Consider the following 24,509-nt stretch of genomic DNA (forward strand, 5'->3'; position numbering starts at 1 on the left):
AATCGGAAGGGTCTGTCCAGAAAGAATGAGTAGTATTTTGCAATGTGTCACAATTACATGTTATGATTGAGAGATTTCATATCATTATAGGATGAATGAATCGCTCTTTTTGACAGTGAGAAAAAAAGATCATGTCAAGCACACTGGAAAAGCTTCAATGAAATATGAATCTTGTAAGTCTGCGCTTGCCAATAGCATAATGCATCCTTGACAGATGCCCAAATACAACAGCTGAGAAGCCCAAAAACTAGTGGGCATGCACATATCAATATTTTAAATTGAATTCTCCATCACAGCAGAGCTTGTCAGAAATCAAAATCATTAGCAGGTGTATTTCATTAATAAGAGTCAGTCTCATACACAATTATACCTAATTTAATGATATGTAGTATGCAATGATTGCAATTATCTAACAAACATGTATTAGTAACTGCTATATTATGGTCACACAGTCTACAGAGAAGATACACAGGGTTGTTGCTTTGTTTCATAGTAATTCTTGTTTTAGTTTCTGGCTAATAAAATGTGATGAGAATTAATATTAGGATTGTCAAAATAATTTGGAAATAAAGACATTGTACTCCACCATAACATTCATTAAAAATACAAGGGTGCTGCCTTAATCTTTCATTAATGTGAAGTTAAAGGTCCTCTCTATTAAAAAAAAAAAACAAACCAAAAAAAACCACCTGTGTCTAGTTGGGAATTTACTGACATGGAGTAAAGTTTCTTGACTTTTTATTGGAAGTGTCAGTGTTTTGTTGATAAGCCATGAATGAAATGCATAATCAAGTAATTATTGTTAAAGTAATTATAGTTAAGATTACTTCTTGTTGAAAGAAAATATTACATGGTGTAAAGTGGTAGACAATTTATCTTTGCTTTGGAATAAGAAGATTGGTAGAAACCTTGTGTTTGTTTTACAGCACTCCTAATGAAACCTGAGGCATGCTTACAGGGATTGATTCATCTCCTAAGTTTGTGAATGCAAGTTGCTTAGGTACAAGAAGAAAGCTGGAAATAAAGCCCTCATAGCCTACAGACATCTCTGGCCAAGAGACTGAGCTATAATATTGCCAAGTTGTCACATTCTGCCCTCAAGCATGTGTACAATAGTTTGACGTATTCCACTTATAAAACCTTTTTATACAAGCTGGATTTTTAAGTGACAACTAAATGAAATGAATTCCACAATTAGGTCTCTTTAACTATGCATTTTCTAAACTACTCATCCCAAGCAGCAATTTCAGTTGTGAAAAATTGTCATATCTGTAATCATTCTTAGAGGTAGGCTAGTAATTAGAGCATTAATGCCTTCTCTTTTGTCTTACAGCTGCCAAAAATATGGAAACATTCAGTCATGACTGGAAATGGCTTTTCAGCAAAATAATGTCAACCAAATAAATGTATATGACAGCGGATAATGCTTTCGATAGCTAATGAATATTAGCTGTTGAATTGAATAAATAATGAACCTACCAGGGCAGTGCACAGACTAGACAGTCTGTACAAATCATAGAGCTATTGAAAATGTTTTAGATGTAATCAGTTACCTATAGTTTGGGGTTTTGTTCTGTTTCTTCAATTTTCTTGTTTTAATTTTATTTAATTGTTTAAATTAAGGGCAGAATTTCCTGTTAATTTACTTCTTCCCTCCCCCTTAGACTTCTGATATGGAGGAACACTCTGGTAGCAAAAATTTTGACGCACAGCAGCAAACCCTGAGGACATAAACCCACCATGTCAGTTTTGCTGACATGAGATTGCCCTAGAGCTATTCAAATTTAAGGACAGAAGTGAAGAGTCCCAATAACGTTACAGACTGAAAGGTTTCTCAGATACCCTATGCTAACATATTCATTTGGGTTCTATATGAAAAATGGTGAGGTCAGACATGAAATACGACTGGTTTTGTTGCACCGATGTGAAGTAATTGTAATAAATTCAGTTTTATAATACTAGTATGTCTGTAGCTGGACTGGCTCTAAAGTGATTGAAGAAGAAACTTAGTTGAGCTTCTATATTGCTGTTCTATAGATTACTGTGTTTGATTTGTTGAAAAGCAAATTTTATATAAATCTATATATCTTTATGGAAAAAAAGTTTTTCACTTTTCAAATATTTAATTTGTTTTAATTTGTTTTGATTTTATTGAATTTGACACTTTCGAATGTGTACTAGAAAACACAGGTGAAGACTGTATACATGTATACATTCATAACTTCCATTTGAACTGATATAGTAAAAACAAAAATTCTAAATATGGATCTAAAAGCCTGTGGTACCTACTTAATTACATTCTTCATTATTTTTGGCCGTTTAATCCTGGGGAATATTGGCGGTATTGCTCAAGAGTGAGGCATAAGAAACATGCTCTTTGCAGTAGGCAGGACTTTGTATACCTTCTGAGTCATGTGAAGGAACAGCACTAAATAAATTCTTAGAACATTTTTGTCTAAGTAGGATTACTTTCATCTAAATAGGCATTAAAATGTCATTTATTAATGAATTCAAGTAATGTCTACATTCTTTCTAGTTTAAGAAATAATTTAAGTTGGCTTGTACTTTATTTATTTATTTATTTATTTATAAGGCACTCAGATATTTTCTACTGTATTTGCATTTCATCCAAAGAATGACAAATAAATCAATGAAAATCTTTCTTTCTAGTCTTGGGTGCAGACATAAACAGTGTTACAGATATTTTTAAAGTGGGTTGATTAGAAGTACATTTCTGTTCTCTGTTTTTATATTAATCTTCCCATTTCCTTTGAATATTAGATTGCTCAAGAAAGACTAGCAAGTTATAATATTCAAATGCACTGCTATATTTTATAAAATTTTATAATAGAATCTTATTAATGCAATGTATTTTAATACCTAGTATTGTGATGAAGAGAACACTCATGACTTAGAATTATAAGATACTATTGCAAAATTTCAGATATTTTTCTTTTAATAAGTTGTATAACTATTTAAGTAAGTAAAGATATATTCTAAAATCAGTGGTCATTTTTAAGTGTGTTTCCAGAGATACTGGGTCTGATGGATATCACATTAATTATGTTGAATGAATAACCTATAATAAAACCATTTAATTGATTCATGAATGATCTAAAAAGTTTGAGAAATTTTTCAGAATTTCGCTTTGGTAATCATATCTTGATGCTATTTGATAGCTTTGTAAAGGTTGGAGATGTTCTTAAAGATGTAATATTTTTAAATATTTTCTTAATGACTGATATGAACTTTAATTTTTGTCTTTTCAAGTATACTTGGACTAGAATTTTATTTTTAAAATAAAATTTCAAAGTTGAAGAAATAAGTGTAAAAAAACCCCTGTCCATCACAGGTGTTAACTGCTATTTGAATAGCAACATAATTCACAGCTACACTATTCTATGCAGACAGAGTTTGATTCAGATAGTCAGGGAATGCAAGGCTCTGCAAATTAGTCTATATGCACTGAAATTAGCTTGGCATTAGAAAGCACGCATTGAGAAAGCAAGAGCAAGTACATGCAAGAAAAAAAATCAAGTAGACTTGAGACTTGACTAGGCAGGCACTTTTTGAGATGCAAGCAGTGACAGTATAAATTGGCCTGGTTTATAATGAGCCTGATTAAAATAAATCCTATTCTGGTCTGTACTTCTTACTTTTGAAATGGTGTGAGGTTCACTGAAGCCAGTCGGAAGTGCATGTGTACAATTCTGTAGACCTGAGAATGTAAGGGATTACATATTTTATAATAGAAGTGGGTATTTTTAAGACACTTGACAAGTACATGAATATTCCATATGGATTAAAGGTAAAATACAGCCAAATAATCGTTACTACCATGCTTTAAAGCTGTCCTGAGACTATAAGGGAATTTGTACAATTTCTTTTATGTCCAGTCATCAAAGAAATGCGAAAGACGTGAAGAGGTTTTATCTCTATCTATATGACCCGCAAGTTGTTTCTCTTGTTCTCTATCTAAATATAAAGTGGGAAGGAAAAAGAAAGAGAATGGCCTCCAAACAATTGCTGTGATACTATAGCCTAAGAAAAAATGGGAAGCATAAGCAGCAATCAGTGTTGTTCCAAAACACTCCTGGACACGCCTGTTCACATACACCAGTGCTGCATTATACTGAATATAGGTAGAAACATAGTTGTTTGGAAATACAGACATTCCTTTTGTCATCACTGGGGCTCAGCTTCCAAAGGCGACTGTTGCTGCAATGTTAAGTAGTGAAATGCCTAAGCACTGATGATAAAAGATCAGGTTCCTTAAATGTTTAATGCAAAAGGCTAAGTACCACAAAATGGAGATCCATAAAAGCCATCACACTTAGAGTCCTCATAAACTAGCCAATTTAGGGCAGGTGAAAAGAAGGTATACCTTTCTTTATATCTTGCCTTCTTTTCATGTGTATTTCTGGAAGTACCCCCACCTGTGTCAGAGTAGCAGGCAGGCTGTCTCAAATCTGTATCTCTTTAAAGATATGAGGAAAAAAAAGTGCAAAATGGCTGATCACAAAGGTCTGGCTTCTTTGTGCTATTTGCAGTTAATTCTGTGGTCAGAGCACTAATGCTCTGCTCTTGGTTCCTCCTTCAGGGAAAGGTCTTACTTTGGGTTTTACAGACTGATCTATGAAGGAGAAAATAAAAGTATTTCAGAAACTCCATCTTTCAAGAAAAATTAAGCAAAAGGCAGAGGGGTACAAGGAAATAACTTTCCCCTAATGGAAAAAAAAATCTAAATTCCACATTTTCCTTTTATGTTTTTGTCACACTTTGTATAAATAATAATAAAAAAAAACCCAATTTCAATCACAAGCAGTAACGTGAGAAAAATAATGTTGGGAGTTTTTTCAGTTCTATGAGGTAAGCATTAATTATGCCACAGGCTGTTCTGTAGCTCTCTGTAACTGCACATAATATTGAGGTTTTGACTGGAGGTTCCATACCTACAAGTTTGCAAATTAAGGGCAGTATTTAACGTGGATGTGTGTGTACTTACCTTTTATTTAATTCAGTCTAGCATATCACTCTTATTGCCTGATTTCAGCCTCTCTAGATAGTAATTTTACAAATACTGTGGTAGACAAAAGCACTCTTAATGGCTAGGTGTTTGTGCTACCATGCATGCATATGAAAAATTCATTAGACGTTTTTCATATTGATTGTAGGATGAAGAACACAGCTCGGGTTTGTGCTGGGTTAATGAGTGGTAGCTATTATGAAATACGTAGTCTTTAATTGCTTGTGAGTTAAATGCACAGTGTTGTAGTGATCCTGCAGCGTAGAAACTGAAACCATCAAATTAATCTTAGACAGAATTCACCAAATTGTCAATTTTAATTGCTGTTTTCAGGATTAGCAAAAGAATGTACTGACACTTCAAAACATCAGGGCAAAATCACCTACAATTTATTTCTGTATTTCAGACATATCCTTCTCACTGATTTACAGATGCTGTGAAATTTGTGAGAGTCACCGAAAGATATTTGACACTTGATAGATCTGTAACAAATAGCAGGAAGAGATTGTATGCTGCTTTCCACTGAATGCTGTGCAGGCTCCATAAAAGCTTGTCTTGCAACAGGGCATGGGTTGAATCATTCATACAGTTTACTGAAGGGCAGTGTATACATGCATGTGTGTTGTGATCTCCCACCTCACCAAGTGCAGTACTTAACTGAACTAGAATTTCAATCTGGGAATTTTAAAGATTCAGCTTCCAGCGGTCTTTGACGTGATTTCCATTGCAGTCATAATGTGTTTTAAGCTCTGACATGCTACCTATGCTGTGGAATATCAGCACATAATATAGTAGCACAATGAAATTTTATTGAAATGTATACTAAGCACAATATTCATAAAATATTTGCTTATCCTTTTTTGAATGTCATTGCCATCACTCACATATATAACTTCTATTTATATAAAGTCCCTATATCGCAAATGAAATGCTGGAAAAAAATGTCTCTTAATAAAAAAGCGATCTGCATCCTTGTATGTATTTGTGCACACACGCTGAATGAGTAACTGTGTCAGCTAATTTACTTGGTTTATCCATATAGATATGGCCATTCATCATGACAAGATAGTTAACACATGACACAAGCATCTCTCTTAGGCATAATGCAGGCCATCCATTCAGAAAAGAGGGCACTGTTACAGAAGGAAGCAAAAGCAGCTCTATCTTAGGGGTCTCACTAGTAAATCCAGCACTGCTGTTTTATAATCTGAAGCTGCATTATTCTGAGTGGCATGGGATAGAAGAAAGCTGCTATGTCAGTGGCAATGGTACTGATTTTATGAAGTTTTAAAATGGCAGTTCTTGGAGAATTATACACTACTGATAACAGCTGCTAATGGAATTATAGCCAGAGCTGTCTGAAAGCTATGGGACTTTTCCTCCATAGTACATTAGAAAACTCTCCTGTGTGTGGTGTTGGCTTCATCAGTTTCCAAATGTACAATCTTTAGTGTGTATGTTTATAAAAATCTCATTTTGTTTGGAAGTACATGCATAAATGCTGAGTGGTGATACTTAAATGATATCGAAGAACTACTTTGTTATGTTATGTTATATTTGACCACTTAAGTAAACCACAAAGGCTTGGTGCAGTTTGTCATCTGGAATAAGATGTATTAACAACTGGGCATCAAGGAAACTGAAAGTCTGCTTTGAGAGAGTGTGAAGTCTGCGTTTTTGCTAGCACTGCTCAGCTGATAGTGCACAGTGGTATGCAATACATGAATTTTTTGAGCTATTAAGAAGGGAAAAGGAATTTCTCTCATTTTCATTGTGGCATCTACCACTTAGTTTTCTTCCTGTATCTGTCTGCTTGTGGCTGCTTGTCAGGCAGAGGAATGAACAGACGTCATGAGCACTTTAAATCTGCGAGACAGGGAAATATATCTCTAACCCCTTGCATTTAGCAGGCCAGTAATATCAGCCTCCTGTACAACAGTTTTTACCCTTTGTCTCAGACTTCCCAGATGATAACTCCCACTGAGAGGACTTCCATTTCTGTAGGGAAGTTGAGGTTACCTTAAAATAAGTTTTGAATTTCTGAGTCCTAATAATCATTTTAATTCAACTTTTGATTGGTAGAAATGGGGAATCATAAAATTCTAGAAAATATTTAACCAGAGTATTAAAAATGTTTTATGGTGTCAGTCTGTCTTCATAATGGAGGTAGTGTATCCCCATTGCATGACCAACTGGGTAATTAAAATATTAATAGACTGTGAATGCATTGTGAATACTTGATGCCTGTGATGAATGCAGGACACTTTCCTGTTTTATGTATTTATTTGCCATAAGAGCATAAGAGGCTTGGAAGACAATAAATCAACTTTTGTTGGTTTATTGTGTTTTTTTTTAATGAGAAGCAAGCGGTCTCACAAATAAAAGGGATTTCGTTTTTGCAGTGGCACAGTTTTATATTTTATTTTTTTTTCAACTCAGAGTCAAAATCTTCATTAACTGAACATGGTGAATGAGGGCAATGGAGAAAGAAGGCCTATCTGAAGAAGGAACCTTACTTACTTCTAAAAGAAGCTTACTCCTGGTCTAAAGAAAAGTTGTTTCCTTTCAGGAAAGTTGTTTCCTTCCTGTAGGAATTTTGTCTACTTCTATGATAATAAAAGTAAAGAGGGAAGGAAAGCTGAGCAGCTGGGTTGTACTTTAATGGAGCAGGCTTGCTTCACTCTTGTGCTAGAAGTAGAGAAATACTGCTGCCAGTAACTTAAGGAAAGGTGGTTGTTGTTCTTGGTTGTTCTCCAACAGTGTATGTCTTTAAAACTTGAGGTTTCCTGTGACGTCTTTTCTGGACTGTGTTTTCAGGAAGAACAGGTTGCCTCCTTTCAGGAAGCAACTTGCTTTTTACTAAACTTGCATTTTACTTAAAGCATGCTTTGGGGAATTTTGCATAGCATGAGCAAAACAGTTGCTAAAAACTTTTTTGACTTGAAGGGGTATATAAAATGGATATTTTCTTGGTAATGGCATCATTTCTGTCTGGGCTATCTTTCATTTTACCTCTCAGAATACATAAATTGGAAAGTAAACATCCCCATTAGTAGTAGAGACCTGTAACTTCACAATAGTGTAGGATTACAGGCACCTAGGATCTGTTTGCAGGGCTTTTGTAGACTCTTTGTTTTTTGTATCCTCCGTGGCACAAAAACTAAATTCATACAGCAAGATCCAATATGCTAAAAAGTTCTGTTAGCAATGTGAATGTGTAAAATATATCAGTATGTGTCCAAGTCATTAAAATATAACTATGTGTAGCTAGGAGACCTCTGTTCATTTTAGTTAATCATTGGTTTTCCAGGAACACCTGGAACAAACTGCTGCCTCTATTTGGGCAGCTGAAAAAGCAGTGCATGTAGCATTAGCTCTGTGTGGGAGAAAGCAGTCCGACCAGCATCTTTTTCTGTTGCATAGCAAGACTATTTAGAGGCAGAATAGGTCAAAGATAAGGGGTGGGGGGCAGAAAGTGTAATTGTCAAGGAAGTGATGGCTGCTAACTTGTGACAGAGGTTTGTAGTGGTACCATTATTACTGTAGCTGTCAGGTGCCTGGCACAACCAGTATAATGAACCTTAAAAAATCAGCCTTCCTGCAACAGTTTTTTTCTGGATTTTAAGAAGTGTTTGGAACTTGAAATAGGGTTTATTAAATGATCATCTTTGTGTTGAAATGAGTTTCAGAAAGGATGAGAATGATTTTAGATATGAAAGAATTTTTGGCTGTGTTACACTACAGTAAATTGTTGTGTTTTTACATGATGAGAAGAAACACTAAGAGATCTTAGTTACGTTTCAAAGACGCTGTAAGAAACAATGAGTAGATTTGAAAAAGAATTTAAAAAAATAAACATGTTCCTTTGGTGAATGTTGTGAAGAACACAAGAACACAGAACAAAGTATTCAGTGTCTTAGATCCTATGAGGCAACTCAGCTATCAGTCAGGAAAAGAAATTCTTTTACTTTCAGTTTAATTTTTATTTTTATTTATCGTTTTTTAGTCATGATTTGGAGATTTTGGATTTTCAGGGAAAAATAGAAAGTGAGAACATGTGAGAGAAACAGCCCAGCAGATGCCAAGATCAGTGCAGGAGTGGGAGGAGGTGCTCCAGGCACTGGAGCTGATTCCCCTGCAGCCCGTGGTACAGACTGTGTTGAGGCAGCTGTGCCCCTGCAGCCCATGGGAGACCATGGTAGAGCAGAGATCCACTTACAGCCCCTGGAAGACCTCAGGCTGGAGCAGGTGGATGACTGAAGGAGGCTGTGACTCTGTGGGAAGCCTGTGCTGGAGCAGGCTCCTGGCAGGACCTGTGGACCCATGGAGAGAAGAGCCCACGCTGGAGCAGGTTTCCTGGTAGGTAGTATGGGGGATCCATACTGAAAGTTCTTGAAGGACTGCACCCTGTGGAAGGGACCCACACTGGAGTAGGGCAAGAGTGTAAGGAGCCCTCCCCCTGAGGAGGATGGAGTGGCAAAGTGTGATGAACTTACTACAACCCCCGTTCCCCATCTCCCTGTGCTGCTGAGGGGGAGAAGGTAGAGAAATTGTGAGGAAAGTTGAGCCCAGAAAAAGGGAATTATTGGGGAAGGTGTTTTAAGATACATGTTTATTTCTCATTATCCTGCTCTTGTGATTGTTAGTGAATTAAATTAATTTCACCAAGTTGACTCTTTTTTGCCTGTGATGGTGATTTTTGAGTGATGTCTCTAGTCATCTTATACATTAGATGTCTCAAGAGCTGTTAAAATGAGATCTGAAATTCTGAATTAAAATGAAACAAAAACGCACACACAAACAAAAACCCATCCAAAATACAAAACTAATATTGAAAGACCAAATTGAATCAATTATCATATGTGAACCTAAATGAAGTCAGTTCCACAGACTTACTCTTTACTAAAAGCATGCTTTGAGGAATTTTGCATAACTTGAGCAAAACAGTTGCTAAAAACTTTTTTGACTGGAAGGGTTGTATAAAATGAATATTTTCTCAGTAATGGCACCATTTCTGTCTGGGCTACCTTTCATTTTACCTCTCAGAATAAATAAATTGGGAAGTAAACATCCCCATTAGTAGTACAGACCTGTACATTTTCAGTTGGAAACTTCTGCATCAGCATACTCTTATGTATAACATCTTTGTGAAAATTGATAAGTGAATAAAGTTGATAAAAGCTTTTCTTATGAGATAAATATTTTGGTATGTCTTTTAAGACAGCTTATAGTTGTAATGTAAAACATTATCAAAATGAAATTTTTTAACCTTGTCAAATAAAAGCATTACGATGTGGCATTTTTCTGTCTGTTGAAAAAAAACAAGCCCCACCATCCCAAGCCCCCCAAATTTGACTTAATTAAAAACCACAGAACCAGCAAACTTCAAATTTTACATATATTTAATTTTTCTGCAAGTATTATATTATGATATTTTAGTTCCTTTTTCGAAGTTTGAAATGACTCTGTTGATGATTGCTGCTGCTCACTCTCAATCTTTATTTGGAAATTCCATCTTTTGAGTATCAGCCAAGGCAGTGTTGGACTGCTGAGCCCATTTAGTTGTTCCTCCCTGGAATCTAAATTGCTGGGAGCTGTAAGTATTGGAGAGAGATGCTGAAAATAATACTGACAGAAAATAGAGCAAAATATTGGTAGGAGTACTAGTAGAGGTGAGCAAAAGCTTGTGCTATTTTTAAGTCTGGACACTGGTCTGTGGAGAAAGAGGAGAGGAGATAGGAATCTTGAAGTAGCTGTTTAGAAGACTGTAAAGGGTAAAAGGTGAGAAAGTACAAAGAGATTAAGGATCAATTGAACACTTAAAGAACCAGCCAAACATCCTAACAGTTTAAGTGGTTCCTAGGGCATAGGACATGGAACAAACTCATTTCATCAATAAAAGTAATAAATTCTGGAAAAAACTAGGGGAAGACTGAGGGAAGCTAAAAAAATTGTCATCAATATTGCTGAATTCTATAAGTAATTGCTTTTAGAATAATGAGATTTTTTAGTAATTTATCATTATTTGAATTAATTTTATTTAACATTTTATTTTTACAACACATAAAGGCAAAATTAAGACACTTTAAATAGAACTGAAATCTAAAAACCCCAAGTATTTCAGGAAGCTATGGAATTTTATGTGTTGGTTTATCACCACTGACAAGAGAGGTCTGTGCTTGTAGCTTAGGCTAGGTCATTATCTGGTGAAGGATCATAGATAAGAAAAAATCCAACTGAGAGTATTGTGAACTGAACTAAAACAGATGCCTAGCTTTGTATATTTTATTAGTAACCTGGAAAAATCATGCTGCTAACAAAGACTTCCTTCTCTAACCATACTTCTGCTTTTTTCTCCTGTCAGATACTGTAGTGGGTTGACCCTGGGTGGACATCAGACACCCACCAAAGCCACGCTATCACTCCCCTCTGCAACTGGACAGGGCAGAGAAAATATAGTGAAGGGTTCATGGGTTGAGATAAAAACTGGCAGAGATCACTCACTGAATACCATCAAGGGCAAAACAAGCTCTGCTTGGGGATATTAATTGAAATTATTACTAACAAAGTTAGAGCAGGATAATGAGAAGTAAAATAAATCTAAAAAGCACTTTTCCCCCACCCCTCACTCCTTCCCAAGCTCTACCTCCTCCCATGCAGCAGTGCAGGGAGACAGGGAAATGGGGGTTACAGTCAGTGCATCACATGTTGTTCCTGACACTTCTCAGGGAGGAGTCTCCCCTGCTCCAGCATGGGGTCTCTTTCCCAGGAGACGGTTCTCCATGAAATTCTCCAACATATGTACATCCCACAGGCAACAGTTCTTCACGAACTGCTGCAAGCAGGTCACTCTTGCACAAGTTGCAGTGCTTCAGGTATAGGCTACTTCAGCATGTGTCCCCCAGAGGGTCACAAGTCATATCAAAGAAAAACTGCTCCAGCATGAACTCTTCTCTCCACAGGTCTGCAGGTCCCTGCCAGTGCCCTGGTGCAGCACAGGGCTCCCACAAGTTCACCCATGGCTCCTCCATGGGCTGCAGGTGGATCTCTGCATCCCTGTGGTCTTCCATGGGCTGCAGGGGCACAGCTGCCTCACCATGGGCTGCACCACAGGCTGCGGGTGAATCTCAGCTGCAGTGCCTGGAACACCTTCTCTCCCTCCTTCTCCACTGGCTGGAGTGTCTGCAAGGCTGTTGTTTCCACATGTTCTCACTCTGCTCTTCTCTGACTACAATTACATATGTGCAATAACTTTTTTTCTTTTTCCTTCTTAAATATGTTATCACAGAGGTTTTACTGCTGTTTCTGATTTGTCCAGCCTTGGCCAGCAGCACATCCATCTTAAAGCTGACGGGCATTGGCTTTGCTGGACATGGAGGAAGCTTCTGGCAGCTTCTCACAGAAGCCCCATCCCCATACCCCACCCCACTAACAAAACCTGGCCACGCAAACCCAATACAGCCACTAAACAAGGCAAATATTTCTTCTCTATTGAAGGAGTTTGGTGTAGTGCAGTAGTCCCTCCTCGCTGTCCTTCCTGTGTTTCTGAAGAGCTCCTCAAACAATTAGTCTGAGATCACACAATAAACTGGTAGCTGGCATTTTGTGTCTGGTAATGCTCTTAAGATGTACAGGAATACAGAACAATGGAGCATTTTTGCTGGGCATACAGATGTCCTATGACTCTATGATGCCTTATGGTGTCCAAAGAATGAGTTACATTACAAGTATCTTGATTCACAAATTGCCTTTAGGAGGAAACACCATTGTAAAGTATACATTATAGAGATTTATCTGTAGAACAAAGAGTTTATAATATGTATTGGACTCTTGAATTTTTTTTATTATTGTTATTATTTTACATAGAAAAAGAATCTCTGAGACATCAGCAATACATCTCTGGGTGAAACTGGTGAAACTAAAAAGTCCTATTTGAAATTCTGAGTTTTTTTATCTGGCAGTTCTACCTGCTCAAACTGGGCAGAGCCTGTAGCTGCAGATACATTTGCTGGTAGCAGAGTGAAAAGGATAGCTTTGTTCTCAAACAGAACTTTAGCCTTGCTGTTGCAGTAAGAAAACTGTTTAAAGTCTTTATAAAACTCCCTCTTGCCTTTTTGCAAGTGATCATTAATGAGAGCCATGACTTCTGACAGTCCATCTTAGATGGTGCAATTCCACAGGCTATTGATTTCTAAGCATTCAATAAGTAATTTTTAGAGAATGAATTGTGTGAAGATTTTTTTTCAGTCTTACATATGGAATACTTCTTCTAGTTTTGCGAGTTAGAAATAGCAAAGCACTGTTTTTTTCCACTGAAGAACTGGATATATTTTGAGTATGTATTTTGGATACGTACCCGATAATATACACTAAATTAAATTGAACAGGTTTTGAATAAGTTTGCATGATCAATACTGCATAAGTGAAAACTGAAAAAACAAGTTAAATACAGCAGGATTTAATATTCCAGTAATGATGAAATTATATGACATTTTCTGGTTAAAGAGTTCTTTATTTGGAGCCAGGGCCTTCAGTGGCATCAAGAGTAAATGTATTCAAATTGAGTATTTAAAATACCTAAGTACTCTGTAAAGTTTTCTGCTATACACAGTGATATGAATCTGTTGTATTCTGCACCTCTATGAATATAATTTCCAGAATGAAACATTTCTAAATCTAAGCCTGTTTACACAGAGAAATGTGGTATAGTTTCAAATCATATGAATTCTCCATTTCAAAATACTTCTTTTTTTATTCTTTTGTTCAGGATATGGTTTGCCTACTGATTTTATTACTTACTTATCAAGAAACATATAGGTAACTAAATCTGTGTGTGAAGTCCCTTTTTACCTGGCATTTTCTCTTTAACTCCTTGCTGACATCACTATACTAAAGATTTTCATTTCTCTATTCTTGTTCAAATCAGTGGGTTTTTTCTAGTAAAAGAGGAGCATTGTGGCATCAGATGTTTTAGATTCTCTAGGGTTTTTTTCTATTTACACTATTTTAAGATCTGGGATGGCTCAAAGACTGGATTTTTCTCTACACCTTTGTGCTCTTAAATAATTTCTCTTTTAAGGTTAGGATGTTATTCTTAGCACTGAAATTTTTTTCCCCCTTTTTCTTTTTTTTTTAATTATGCCCTATGCACTCTGGTTTACCATTTCATAGAAAAGCATTTAAGATTATTGGTTATTTGCAATGTTGATAATTTTTGTGAGCCATTTAATATTCTCATGCTGCAGTATCACCCTTCAGTATAATTGCTGTAATCTTGAGAAAGATTTGGTTTCCTTATTTCTGTACCATTAACTAAGTTGTTTACAGATAAAGTGTTTTAGTCTGGACAAGTCCCAAATGTTTGAAATTTCCACACTGAGTTCAGGCTCTGCACTTGCCATCTGAGGAAGATTATGGAAAAATTCCACCTGGAGTCTGTCCAGTTCACTGATTACAGGATTTTGAGGTACACAAATGCTAAAAAGCGTTTTGAAAGACTCAGGGCATATTCAGTCAAATTTGTGTTGGAGTTGCTGCTGAATGCAATCAACAAGCCTTTCACTCCATTTGTGGTTCAATTTGCTTGCACCTAAACAAGACCAATATATGCAAAGATAAAATGTGATTTTCATACTGCTAATTGGCCCTGAGTACCTATATATGCCTTTCACAAAACGGTAATTGGTAATAAATGGTGTTTGCTTTAACTAATTCCTACTTTAACAAGTTGCTATCTGAATTTAAAGCATTGATTATGCAGACAGAGCATTTGTAATGAAACAGAGATAGAGCCTGAATAGGATGAGAAGCAGGCTTTTTATCTGGGCTTTCTTAGAAGATAAATAAAATATTAACTTACTGTCTTCTACTAAGCTTATTGCTTGCTATTTTTCATGATAATATTTAAAATATGCTGTGTCTTTGGTGGCTTGCATTTGAGCAGTCAGTTGCTGACTTGCTAAGTCACAGATATACTGAGTTCGAGGGTAGAAAGTGTTGCTTATAAATGGCTAGCAGGAAAGAAAGCCAAATTAGTGGCAAACACTACCTAGCAATTCAAGAACAAAATAGACTAAGGTTATTACAGTCCAGTCTTACTTCACAGGACAAGCATAAATTTTTAATTGGGGTATCTTTTCTGACATGGAAAAGACAGCATTTTGAATTGCCAAAAAGATTCGGGACTAGTACCCTATCTGTTCAAATGTAAGCTGACCTTATTCTGAAATAACAAACAGTATGAACCCATTAAGATCTGCTCATTCCTTTCTCAGAATTGCTGTTGTTGTCACTTCTAAATTCCACAGAGTACAGGAAGAAATGGGTCTGTTTAAACCTATCAACCTCATTTATTAGGCATTAATTTATTTCTTGTAAATTGCTTGACATTCTAATTCTCCAGCAATAAAACTAAAGAAGTCTGTGTATGGCTACAATCAAAGTTAAATGGGAAAAAAAAGAGAAAAGCTGAAATAGCTGCCTACTGCCCATTCTAATGAGCTTAGCTCTATCATTAGAGTTTTATGGCAAAGCATCTGTTAATCAACCAAAGATGTGGAAATAAACTTGGATTTCTGATCAACATGGTTGGAGTCCAGATTAGATAGGAGCACATAAGCAAATTATGTCACTCACAGAATGAATGTGTTTGTTTTATCCAGGAGGAAATATCTGGCATAAAGTACTTGACAATATAACAAGATTAGCTATAACAGAATTAAACAAATGTTTCTTTCTAAATCACCACTTCATAACCGTTTCTGGTGAGGAATCATGTTTAATAACATTTTGCCAGTTCAGTTTCCTATGGACAGGCTCACGCAAATTGTAACCTTTGCAGCATGAAAATAAAAATATCAATTAATTTAAACCAACTGATAATTTTTCATTATCCAACTTAATGTTACAAAAGTGAATTTACTTATTTTAAAATAAGTTTGAGTTATAATTTAAAATTAAGTAACTTCACTTTACTTATTCTCTTAAGTTAGTACCTGTACGTGGCACAGAATAGGTGGTGGGGCAGTGAGATACGGAAGTAGCTATGTTGGTTCCCTGTGAAATTATCTGTATGCCACCTTCAATTATGCAGGATTCCAGCTACTTTAAAGGAGTGCTGTGAAGCCTAGTGATTACTGTGACACAAAGATGGACCAGCTCTTTCTCCTTATACCTGTTGAGCCCTGTACAGTGACTGTAGGAGACTATGTGGAACACTTCCGGACAAAACATAATTCAAAAGTAAATTGCTAGCATATCTCAAAATTTTTTTGTTTGGTTTTGTTTTTGTTTTTTTTAATTGGTTGATTGTTTTTTTGTTGTTTTGTTGTTGTTTATTTGTTGTTTTTTTGGTTTTTTTTTAATTATTTTTATTTTAAAACTACATTTCATTCTGATTTTTAAGAATTATTATGTTTATGCACTTGTCAATTTTTTTCTCAGCACTGGCAATGCAGACTGCATTTTCTTACAGGTCTTTCAATACCATTTTTTGAATGTAGTACCTACTGAATTCAAACCTTGAGTTTTGTATGGATTGAAAAAAACCTGTTGTATTATTACTGTAAATAAGCAACATTTCTTATGCGCTCCTTAATATTTATATTTCAATAGAATCTGTATAGAATGAGATTGGTTTGAATTAATTTATAATGTTGTTTCATATGCTGGACTAAAATAGGTCTTCTATTGCTCTTTTATTGATTATGTAAACTGTTTTGTAAGTATCTAGTTGAAGAAAAAAATCAGCCTCATCTGTGAAATCCATAATTTTCAGCACTACAAGTCATATATAATCTTAAGACTTTCATTTGAATCCATCTCATTACATATTTTGTAAAAGAAGAGGGTGTCATCTGTGTTGAGAACTATTTGGAAACCCTAGCATAGTTTCCTAGTTTCCTCAAGGACTAGTGGCAGGCTAGTCAGGCTGTCCTGACACTTTGTCTTATTTTCCACTGCAACACTGAACTGTGTAACTTCGAACTAGGAATAGATGCCTATATAATGAAAAAAAATTACATTTTTCTCCCGTTTCTTTTTATTTTTCTTTTAAATATAGATGTCATTGTCTTTGCAGGCTAAATTCACTTTGTATTAGTATGTCTTCTGGTTAAAAAGTAGGTTTGTGATTTTTCATTGTGGAAATAATCACAACTGATTACAAATTAAGACAATTAGAATTTTATTTTTCTTTCCTGGGTGGTATAAAATGAATGTGAATTTGAGGAAGTGAACTAGAGTAGGCACTCAGAATCAATGGAAATATAGGATTGACTTTTCCATTTCTCTCCCAATGTAGTAAGATTTTTATACCTTGCACTTCTAGTGATGAAAACAGGGAAAGGATGCATTGATTTACTTGTATCAGGTTCTAGAAGCTGTGATGAGGTCAACACATGGTCACATCTCGTCAACATGGAGTTTCTCTTGTGCTTTACAGACTGTCAGGAGCCAGCCACCCCTTGCCACCCCACTGTGACATGGATTCGTGCAGTTCTGAGGAATTCTACCAGGCTGTTCACCATGCAGAGCAAACCTTCAGGAAGATGGAGAGCTACTTGAAGCAGCAGCAGCTCTGTGATGTTATCCTCATTGCTGGGGATCGCAAGATACCTGCACACAGGTAGGAGATAAGCATGAAATACTGAAATTACAAAAGTAAATTGTTTTGGGTATGCGTATTTCTTAGAACAGTATTTCTTGTTGCCCCTTAATCTTCTTCCCTCTTGGCTTTAAACATGAGTGTAAGTGGCTCAAAAAAGTGGATTTGAAGGTTGCTTTGAAGGTGAGGTTTTTTTGTAGAGATTTCAAAAGTTCAAGTAACACTCAACTAGCAAACTGATGGTGAGTGTGACAATTCTCCCTGCTGTGATGCTGTTCTTATGTGAAGAGAATGGAAATTTCTGAAATGGGATGCTGTATAGCTACACTGAACACAGCACCATTTCTAGCTTAAGATCCTGATCCTCTGGTAAGTCTGTTGTACAGTCTCTCAGAAACTTACAGTAGAATACTGAAGACGTTCTTCTCTTCCCATGACCTGTGCCTTTCAATGAACTGAAAAATACCTTATTTAATTGTAATGATGATTATTGGTCTAAAACTTAAAATTACATTATAATTTCTAAAATTCTGTGAGATTGTCTGGTATTAAAGCAGCCAGTATTTATGAAACTATACTTAGTTTTAGATAACAATTAGAGTTTAAAATAGTTATTCTTCCTTGAGATTTTTGTCTCAACAGTAGTCTTTCATTTAATGCATGCAAATAAAAATCTGATTCCAGAGTTTGGATTAAAATACAGAGAATAATTCAGAATTTCTAGGTGAGCAAGTGTTTTTGCAGATGCATAAGGCTGCAGACCAAGGGTAATCTATTCCCTGCTTGTGTCCTGATTTCTCTGCTGAGATACTAAATTCAGAGCAGGACTATGGTTCTGCAGCAGGAAGTCAGAAAAACAGTGCATTTCTGAACTCATAAATTAACTTCCTGGTGCAGAGGAATACTATAAGGTCATCTTGGCAACTTGCACCTTACAAAGTTCCTTTTGCCCTAAGTGAATATGGAAACAGAGACTATTCCTGTTAAACAAAGAAGCTGGACAGTCTATATTCCAACTCCCATAACAGTAAGTAAGAGAAAAAAGGTGCAATATATGAGACTGCAAAGCCAAAGTTATTGTCCAAATGCTAGTAAAACCAGACAGAACCTTCATTAAAATATTTAAATCATGGGTTTTTTAAATTAGTTTAGTTCAGCTCCCCTACTAGTTTTAATACAGCTGTTCGTATTTGGATGCGCACCTTTTAGTAGTAAATTTAATTTCACATTTGTCATTTCAATTCTACAGTATATATAAATCCTTCCTGAGCTGGAAAAATGCTCTAATAAGGAAACTGACCATGAAATAATAGCCATGATCTTATTTAGATTTTTTATTAAACCTTCAGACACCTTTACATTTAATTTTCAACTTCTTTGTGGTCTGCAGTCAAAAGTCCAAATCTCAAATAAGTGGAAAAGTTTTTTTAATAGTGTTTATTCTACGTTGTTTTAGACAGGTGTGGCTGGAAAAGCACAGGAAGCTGCTTATTTTACTGGGGTCATTACAATCCTAGAAATTACAGATCCAACTCTCCCTGCTCAAGGGTCAACTGCACAGTTAGATTAGGCCATTGAGGTCATACCCAGTTAGTTTTTAAATATCATCTCTTGTGGAGGTTCCTCTCTTGTTAGCCTGTTCCAGTTTTTATTATCCTCACTGTTTTCAGTGATCCAGCATGTGTGTTCCTAGCAAATTTCCTCCATAACCTTGGTAAGATAAACCAGTCTATAGGTGCCTACATCTTTCTTCTTGAGGATGGACATAGAAATTGACTTTCTCAGTTTTTAGAAACCTCCTCCAATTATCATGATTACAGATGGGACAGACTGGCCTTTCAGTGACATTGTAGAGCTTCCTCCAGTATTACACCTTAAACTTATCCTCAAAATAGATCATGCTAAAAAAAACCAAAAAACAAACCAAGCCAAATAAAGCTTTTTAGAGCAGTGCATAAAATCTTTCAAAGATTTTGCACTTGCTTCCAAGGTATTTACAGACACACTTCTTTACTATCAAATCCCTTGCTGACTTCATCTGTACCTGACCTTTGTATTTTTGTATGTTGGGACAATGTTTCTATACATCGCCCATGTCATTCATCCTTGCTTTCATTTTCCGTGCACTCCTGTTGTGCGTTTGAATTTCATCAAGAGGCACTTCTGAAGTCCAGGCTTGTAATTTGCTGTTCATTCTGCTAACTTCTCTGAGGATCCAGTGTCTAAAATTTTCTTCTCTCATGGTCACTGGAGCCAAGTTTGCCAACATACTTCACAGGTCCCTTTTTTCACACTGAGACCTGTCAGAAGCAGATGCAGTGAAGTGTCTCCTCTAATTAAGGTTTTTTGCAGTTTAGGCCAGGTAATATATACTTTGCATTCCTGAGAACATCTAAAAAGCCTGCTTGCAGAGGACAATGACATGCAGTATTTGTGGAGTTTTTAAATTATAGGTAGGAGCTCGGTAAAATATCCTCTGTATATGTTTATAAAATCTGATCCTAGATAAAATGAATCCTCTTTCAAAATCCACTTAAAACGTATTACAAGCCATAGTGTATACTGAATATGTAACAAATTAAGAAATACAAAATACTCAAAATTATTGCTAAAAAATAATGATCCTCATGTATTTTCTCTACTTTTTAACAGAATTATGTTGTAAAATACAATAGTTTTAATATAGTACAATAAAAATAACTTTCAGAAAACCAGGGAAAGACTTTCTACATTCTTCAATAGCAAGTATGAAAATTGTAATTTTCTTCATTTTTTCTCTGTTTAGAACAAGTTAAAATAAAACAATAGTGTGAAAACCAAGCATAGAAATATTTTATGTAGTCTTACTGTATCTAAATCTATGAAAGTTAAGAAATACTAGTATATTGCATCAAATGAAGTTAAGGTCACCAAAAATAGCCTTTGGTTCTTGTGCATCTCTGAAATATCTCCCAAATAGTATCTGTACAATTTCTAGCTTCATTCCTGATACTGCTTGCTCTTTGTTCCCTGCTTTACCAGTCTTTATTATGCTGTTTGATGATCTGTTTAGATAACTTTTTCTCTAGAGGAGAAGCTATTACTGTGCTGTAAGATTTCTAAAGCCTGATACTTTTGTAGAAAGAATGTCAGGTAAGCTCTGATCCTAGCCCAAATGCCCCCAAGTTAATTTTTGTCATTAGTGTTGAGGGGTTTCCGTTTTATCAGTTTTATTTTTTCTTCTTCTTCCCCCCCCATTTTTATTTCTCACAAGAAAAAAAGGGGGGGGAGAAACTCAAATTACAAAGTATTATGACAGCTTTTCGTTGTTTGGTTGTCTCAAGCAGCTTTAAAGTTATACTGTGTTTAAACTTTTTGTTAGCACCTGAAAAATACATTTGTCTGATCTAATAATACATTGAAGAGGTTGAAGGCATAATATTTTGCATGGAGGAATAGTAAAAGGAAGTACAAACCAACCAAGTATTGTAGTGATGAACCAGAGAGGGTTCTGAGAAAGTAGGAAGACCTTTTAGTAGGAATTTCAGTGGGAAAAGTGACTGACATTTAAATAAATTCCAAAAACTTAGTAAACCTCTTTTTTTTGTTATATTGCTATAACATGTATAAATAACAATTAAATATAAAAATGTAAATACCTTAGAAAGAGAAAGAATGCTAAAATAATAATTTCCCTTCCCTTAATTTAAGCTGTTGCACGATTAGCAATCCATCCTAATTTATTATGAACATGGAGTTTGTAGTTTCTCTGCTCATTCTGGAGAAGCATGCTAGATATGTTTTTCTCATTTTCTGTACCTGCCATTTAGAATATAACCTTTTTCAGACAAGACACATATTGTAGTTTTACAGTGGCTGGAATAAGATGAACTTGGGCATTGCTGCTACAAAACAAACAAAGGAGTAAAACCAACCCACTGTAATTGACACCTCCTTTTATCCAGTTCACAATCAGCCAAATACAGTTGTATCTAGAAATCTAGACTGCAGGTAGAAAATGTCATCTAAACCAGAAAAATACTGGGAAGTAAATATTATCCAGACCTATAGTTATATGATCAGAGTACCAAGTGTTTCCAAGGTAAATGAAAATTGTTAATCGAGCAATAATCCCATGGGTCAACATAAAATTAAGAATATGTGTTTGCCATCAATGATTTGGTTTTTTTGAGTGAAGGCAACTTACATGAATTATACTGGTTTTAGATACTGTACTTGAAATGCTATATTCTACAGCTGCTGAAGAAACATCAAAAATGCTGCAAAGAAAAGAGCTAAAGTCACTGCAAATGATAGATACACCTTTAATATTTGCACTGGAGGGCTCATTAAAACTTCCATCTAGGACTGCATAAATGTTAGAGGCATCTCTAAACTCAGACTGTAGTTTAAGACATTTTGATTAGTAATGCTGCACAAAACAGGCTAGGAACTCAATGCTGAAGGGAAACAAAAAAAGAACAAATGTGAAATAAGGATAGAATTTACCTACCCCTTTCCAATTAAAACAAAACACTCCCATATAACAGAGACTGGATTCAATAAAACAGAACATTTAGTAAAAACAGAAAATGCAAAGAAGATGTACAAGGAGAGTTACATCCTCGGCTTACAATTCTGACTTCCATTGCACTTGTTGAGAAACCAAGAAATTACTTTTGTGGTTGTTATAATATAGTCAAGTATAGTTGAGTGTATAAGGAGAAATCCAAGTTTTTATTTTCTGTTTTCTCTTAATATCAAAGAACCATAGACTTTTTTCTTTCCAATACTCAAGATAAGGATCACGGGGGGCTCTTACCATGGCAGAAGAGGTAGTACAGAACTATTGGGAAATTACCAATAAACAAAGTAAGTAAGTAAGGTTATGCAAATCTTTCTACAAGTATTTGAATGAGAAGTGAAGATAAATTTAATGAAACACCTTCAACAAAATGCAATTAGCTTTGTCTGTTTCAGTTCTCTAAGGAGTGGTAACAACTTTTTCACTGCATTTTGAGTGCTACTAAAGAGAGACAAAGTTGAAAAAATAGTATCAGTAAAATGAGGAAAACTTATTGGAGAAAGTTTAGCTGAAAGGCAAGATGGAAGAATAAAGAACCAGGCAGAAGAGAAAGGACAACCAGACAGAGAAGAAAGGAAAGCCTAGAAGCAGGGAGTGAAAGAAGAAAAATGCAAATTATATAGTCTGAAGACTTGTTTTCTGGCACTAGTCAGTAACAGATGCACGTGGAAAATGCAGAGTAAAAGCAGTATGACAGTGCTATGTTATTCCCAGATATCTGTAAGGGTTAGGGGACTTCCCACAAACACTGCATCTGATCTGTGTTTAGTACAACCCACTGTCCCTGAGTTTAAAAACAATTCATTCAAGTAATATGGTTGGGACAGAACATCAGCAATTGGGACAGAACAACAACAACAGCAGCAAAAATTCCTGCTATCAGAGGGAAAGCAGCAAGGCAATTGAGATAAGCTTTTAATATTAACCTTGACTGATAATCTTGGTTTGGGGGTTTGGGTTTCTGGCAAGTTGAGTATGAGTCAGCCCTGGCAGCAAAGGGCCAACCATGCCCTGGGGTGCACCAGCCATAACATCACCAGCCCATCAAGAGTTGACTTTCCCTCTCTGCTCTGTGCTGGTACAGCCTCACTGTGAGTATTGTGTGCAGTTTTGAGAGCCACAATATAAGGACATCAAACTGTTGGAGTATGTCCAGAGGAGGGCATCCAAGGTGGTGAAAGGTTTGAAGGAAAAATGTACAAGGAGAGCAACTGTGGTCACTTGTCTTGTTCATCCTACAGAAAAGAGGGCTGAGGGATGACCTCATCACAGTCTACAGCTTCCTTGAGGGGAGCAGCAGAGGGGGAGGTGCTGATCTCATTTCTCTGGTGAGCAGTGACAGGGCTCAAGGAAATGGAATGAAGTCAGGGGAAGTTCAGATTGGATATTAGAAAAAGGTTCTTCAGCAGAAGGGTGGTAAGTCACTCCAACAGGCTTCCCAGGGAAGTGGTAAGAGTTCAGGGAGCATCTGGATCATGCACTTAATCACATGGTTTATTTTTGTTTTAAGAGCCTTAAGGGTCCTTTCCAACTAGAGATATTTTATTACTGTATTAAACCAGAATACTAATGCTATTACTTTATGGACTGGAAGTAGGTGCAGTAACTGAAATGGACTTTGAAGGGTAAAAGAAACAAGGATGAGGTGTCTTAAGAAAGCAAAAAGAATTGTTCAGCCAGCTAATCTCTGAGACACCTTGAGTGACCTGTCTGGCTTAGATCATGTGGTCCAGAAGGGTGCAATGTTTTTATAGGTCAGCTTTAAACCTGAATAAAAAACTGGTCCTGAAATCGATGTTTAGGGGATTGATTCCTGTTTAAAATTGTATTATTAAAAAAAATGAAAATGAGGGAGAGGATAAATGATACAGAATATGAAAATAAAGCAAAAAAAAAAATCGGGTAGATGAGAAAATAGCATATAAAAATTACTTGGGTCAGGAAGATGTGACAGTTCACCATCAAAAAAGGGACTGAAAATCGCAGACAAGAATTAGAACAAAACAGGCTCTATAAAGGAATGGGTTGTGAAGATCAATTAATAATGATGCCCTATTGAATTATTTTATACAAACAAGTTCTAGAATAAAACAAAAGGATAACAAATGGACTTTAAAAAATCTAGATACTTAAGCAGTCACTTAACTCTAGTGACTTCACAGATCTGTCTCAATACTTTCATCAGACCTAGTGTCTGTGTTTCTGACATTTCTGCTGATAGTTCAAACATGATAAAACTGAAATTTTTCTTCTCCTGAAAGCTATTTTCCTCTTTTTCTTGTGGAGATTCAGTGAAAAAATTAAATAATTAAGTC

At 35.8% G+C, this 24,509-nt stretch overlaps 1 protein-coding gene across 2 annotated transcripts in view; it reads left to right on the forward strand.

The window, feature by feature from the left end:
- Positions 1 to 24,509, forward strand: part of KLHL1 (kelch like family member 1) — a 190,651-nt gene that overhangs the window by 42,944 nt on the left and 123,198 nt on the right. For both annotated transcript variants that reach the window (XM_069009288.1, XM_069009298.1), the window contains exon 2: positions 17,469 to 17,651. In XM_069009288.1, the coding sequence (XP_068865389.1) occupies positions 17,469 to 17,651 (183 nt within the window). The remainder of the gene's footprint in view (positions 1 to 17,468; positions 17,652 to 24,509) is intronic.

Source organism: Aphelocoma coerulescens, chromosome 1 (assembly GCF_041296385.1).
Source record: "Aphelocoma coerulescens isolate FSJ_1873_10779 chromosome 1, UR_Acoe_1.0, whole genome shotgun sequence".
Lineage (NCBI taxonomy): Eukaryota > Metazoa > Chordata > Aves > Passeriformes > Corvidae > Aphelocoma > Aphelocoma coerulescens.